Raw genomic sequence first — 4,634 nt, forward strand, 5'->3', positions numbered from 1 at the left:
AGGTAGACATGAGAAGATCGTCAAGCAGCCTTCCCCTAATTAATCTTGTGCTGGTTGTCGAGGCAGGAGCCTTTCTCTCTTTATATACACCGAGGAAACAAGAAGAAGAAGAAGAAGAAGAAGAAGAAGAAAGAAGGGTTAAGGACTGGAGACGTGGATGGATTTGCGCAAGCGACGTCTCGATAAATATGCGCTTCGTTTCGACGCCAAGGGCAACAGCGGAAGTGCATTTATTTGCTTGTGGACCTGCGGAGGCCGGCATGCCTCCCATCTTTATCCACACTGTTCCTCGTCTGATTCAGCACAAACCATGGCATTGCCACACAATTGAGGATGAGATAATTTACGCTGACTTCATCATCGCCATCATCATCATGCAGCAGATAAGGAAGATTACTAGAGTAGAGTACATGAAGATAACAAAGACAACTACTCGGAGAAAGTTTTAGAACAACCCAAGGAGGCAAACAGAGAGACAGACAGAACTGCTAGTGCAAACTCATGACTCCCACCATATAATTTACATAGTCAGGAACTCCATGACTTTTATGATTCTAAAGAGTGATCATTTGCCCCAACAGTCGCATGATGTTCCTTGATTAGTGCGTTGCCGCAAGAACTGCAGATCCTTCCACCTGGATATACAATTGCAAGAAAATTTGATGACTAATAGCTATTTAATGTTACAAATCATTTAACACAGTTGGTGAATGTACTTAGTTATTGTGATCTGAAATAGGTTCTCGAGGTAGTCCACATCTTAAATAAATGCTCGAGTTGTCTGGGAATCTACAATTTTAATTACGTTGTGCATGTATTTTTTTCATTTGATTTCAAAGCTTAATTTGTATAGAAACAATAGTACATTACGCATAATTAGATAAGACCGATACCTTGAAAGTGGCACCACATACTTCTTCCTCATCTTCAAGAACAGCAGTCACCTTGTGCTTGGGGTTCTCATAGCTTTTCAGCCCCCCCAAGGCATTCGAATAGTAACATCCTGCAATCCAGCAAGCACATATATAGATTTCAATTATTTACACCAAACATGTACCACGTTACAAAGGAGATGATTGATGAAATGGACTCTCAAAGATATCTTGCTGGGTTTACCTTCAGGGAATGGTGCAAGTGACTTCCCGCACGATCCCTTCAGCAAGTCTAGATCGTCAGCAAAGGCAAGGCATCCATCTGCAGTGATCCCCCAGAACAAGGGCACTCTTCCATCTGGGTCCTGTCACATTACAAGCATAACAAACCATCAGACTGGGCTTTTCTTTTAGAGCTTAACATGCAGGAAAGAGTATGTTCATACAGATGCAACAAGGATGGATGATGTGGACTTGTCGAAGAGCACGAAGGCGAAGTTGCCAATAAGGTGTGCGAGCATGAAGCTGGGAGGATAGGGAGCTCGGTCACGGAGGGCCTTGTAGGCTTCGATGACCAGCACCACCTCGTCGGCACTCTTGGAAAGCCCATACTGCTGCCTCAAGCTGCCCAGGTTGGTCAGCACTCCCTTGAAGAGGCAGTAAATCTCGTCCTTCGCTGCAAACAACCTGCACAAGATTGCGTTGCACATCAAGCAACTCCAGCCACAGATTTTGTTGTACGTATGTAAGTGCGAAGCAAAAGCTATTCAACAGATCAAAAGATTTTGGCACTACAAGAAGGCCAAAAAGTTTCATACGCTCTAATAATTCAACTGATTAGATATGGATCATGTTACAGGACCAGTTCAGGCTGTGAGCTAAAATTCTACAATATTCTGGAACCACTTTTTTCTTTGTGTAATCTATGGATCAAAATTTAAGGTTAAACCACAAGCTCTAATCAACAAAGATTAAGAGATATGTATATATATATAATTGGCCCCCGCTAATTCCTGGCTCAAATACGGTACTACTGCATGAGGATGTAATTGGGGGAACCTTTTCTCTAGACTTCCACAAAAATAAATGATGTGATAAATATGATTGCTAGGGCTGACTTCGGATTAGCAAAAGAATATGCTTAACCTGGACCTAAGTTATTTGTCGACAGGTCAGAAAAGCTTTAAACTGTAGTTAGCCCACTCAACTATAGATGATATTTATTTCAACTGGAAAAATATTCATAATCAACTTTTTTGAAAAGAAGTAATAATATAATGCTAATAAACACAAAATGAAGCTTTTCTCGATGAGTATTATACAACAATAATAATTGCGACGTCTCAACAACCCTGTGATTAGAGAAAAAGAAATTATGTTTAGAATTCTATGTTGATTTATGGTGACCTATGAACATTAAGACAGCGATAGTTTAGTTGGTAAAGATCTCAATTCTTCTTAGGAAAGAACTTTATGTTCAAGTAAACCTGAATTTGATCTGTTCAGATTCACCCCCTCTAACTTCATACCTAATCAATTAGGATGGGTTTGGGTAGATAAAGCAAGTGTGGATCAATCATTGCCACCACCCCCTAACGTCATGGCATCAATAATGCAACGTCAAAAGTGTAGAAGATCCATGTGCAGAAAAGAGAACATCCACAGATCAGCTAAGTGACCCACGCTTGAAGCTAAATGTCATGCAAGCGACCTAACGTTGGACTGAGGGTTTCTTTAATTGGAGCCTAGTTTTAAATGAATGAAAATGACCGACAACACCATTACTATAAGTTAGAACAGGCATGAACTTCCTGTCAGCGGACATGAACATGTGAGACATCATCACTATTGCAATTTATTATTATTTTTTCTTATTATATACTATCAAGAACCATGTTGTAAGAGTCAATAATATTATAATCAAGATCTTTATAAAGTAGAACAAAACGTAGTATAAAACACCCGTAAATTTCATGTTTCATTATTACTGTTTTTTATGCTTTTGCATATATCTACCCTTGTAAATTATTATATATCACCACCAAATACAAACACTCTCCATATAGATACTCCTATTGACAACCATTCAAAGAACTCCTATAATTATTATTCTAATTATGGTTAATATTAACTAATTTGATCTAAAATTTCTATAGAAGTATAAGCAGGTACCTAAAATATTCTTTATATATATATATATATATATATATATATATATATATTACATATATATACATATATGTATATATACATACATATACATATATATACATACACACACATGTATATATATTACATATATATACATATATGTATATATACATACATATATATATATATATATATACATACACACACATATATATATATATATATATATATATATATATATATATATATATATATATATATATATATATATATATATATATATATATGATTTACTGGCTACCACAGACTTACGGGCAATCAAGTTAACAAAAGAATGAATTGCTACCAGTTCACCATCTACCAAACCACCAACCAGTCTTGTGATTGGACAAGTCAATGGCCCCCACGTGTTTCTCCTTACCCAATCATTAGCTGGCAGGTTTCAAGGGAGTGAATTAATAGCTCAACAGTTAAATCCCTCCCCTCCTTCCCCTTTCCCCTCCGCTTCAGCGTTATTCGTCCTTCCCCTTTCTCCAGCAAACAGATCAGGGACGAGGGTCTGATGCATCATCAATTAGTGCTGTCCGCAAACTAATCTCAAATAGATCTGAGCGATCTCTTCGTCACTAGTGTTGGACTTGAAGACGCGCGTCTCCAGGATGCATCGGGACGCCTTTCTTCTTTCTTTCTTTCTTTCTTTCTTTCTTTCTTCCTTTCTTGTTGAGTTAGGGAATCATGAGCATACGAGGAGGGGAAGAGAGATGGGGGAAGAAGAACCTGGGAGCGAAGGGGGACTGGTTGGCGTGGGAGTAGGCGAGGTGTCCCAAGTCCCCGATCTGGATCGACACCGCGGGAGCGAAGCTCCCGAGGAATCGGTTGATCAGCTCCGACGCCCGTGTCTTAGGGGACGGCGTCCTGCTGCCGGCGGCCACCAGCTCCGCCGGCACCTCCACCACCTCCCCGCTGAACACCCCCAACATGACGATCGTAACCGACTTACCCTCACCTGTGTGGAAGAAGATAAAGAGAAGATGAGACGATGGAGGGAAAGGTTGCCTGCCTGCCTACCTGCTTATATAGGCAGAGCACTGCAGCTGAAGCTGCAATCTGTTTGTTGCTCTTTACAATAATAAGATTTATTTTTTTTATTCATAATAATGTTAAAGAAAATAAAATTCATGCATAAAATAGAATGATTTTTTTAATTCATAAATATAAGAATTTCTTATAAAAATATCTTTATTATAAAAAATTTTCATAGAGCTCCTCTGATCAAGTGAATAGATGATTTTACTTCTACCATTGTCGAACTCACTGGTGCTTTTGTCGAATCTTCGTCATCTCTATTGGTCTCCGTTCATTGATCGCACTTATTGAAAATGAGTCTATCATCATCGTCGCTCGTAGTCCTCTACTATTTGATCACGGGCGAAAAAGAAGAAGGCGTAGCTCACCCTGGCCTATCATCTCCATTGTTGATCACGAAGGTTGCATCGTTATTACCGGATGAGTTCGACGAAGGGGGCCAATCGACGAAACGAAGGTACGACCAGGGTTGAGGGGTGATCAATAAAAGTAAAATGATCATTAAAAAAATACACTGTTAATTTT

At 39.1% G+C, this 4,634-nt stretch overlaps 1 protein-coding gene across 1 annotated transcript; it reads right to left on the reverse strand.

Annotated features, from left to right (window-relative positions):
- Window positions 1-375: 375 nt before the first annotated feature.
- LOC135618897 (stem-specific protein TSJT1-like) lies at window positions 376-4,086 on the reverse strand. Its single transcript, XM_065120306.1, has 5 exons — window positions 3,801-4,086; window positions 1,319-1,559; window positions 1,117-1,237; window positions 894-1,003; window positions 376-635 (listed from the first exon to the last, which is right to left on the reverse strand). The coding sequence occupies exons 1-5, from the start codon at window positions 4,001-4,003 to the stop codon at window positions 600-602; spliced, it is 711 nt and encodes a 236-aa protein (XP_064976378.1). The 5' UTR covers window positions 4,004-4,086; the 3' UTR covers window positions 376-599.
- Between the last annotated feature and the right edge of the window lie 548 nt (window positions 4,087-4,634).

The sequence above is a fragment of the Musa acuminata genome, chromosome BXJ2-8 (assembly GCF_036884655.1).
Source record: "Musa acuminata AAA Group cultivar baxijiao chromosome BXJ2-8, Cavendish_Baxijiao_AAA, whole genome shotgun sequence".
NCBI classification, from domain to species: domain Eukaryota; kingdom Viridiplantae; phylum Streptophyta; class Magnoliopsida; order Zingiberales; family Musaceae; genus Musa; species Musa acuminata.

Excerpts from the sequence above, each read along its gene's own strand:
- LOC135618897 (XM_065120306.1), bottom strand. The coding sequence starts at position 4,003 with ATGTTGGGGGTGTTCAGCGGGGAGGTGGTGGAGGTGCCGGCGGAGCTG. Across the intron at positions 1,004-1,116 it reads ACTTGCACCATTCCCTGAAG|GATGTTACTATTCGAATGCC; the intron begins GTAAACCCAGCA and ends GCTGGATTGCAG. Across the intron at positions 636-893 it reads TATGTGGTGCCACTTTCAAG|GTGGAAGGATCTGCAGTTCT; the intron begins GTATCGGTCTTA and ends TTGTATATCCAG.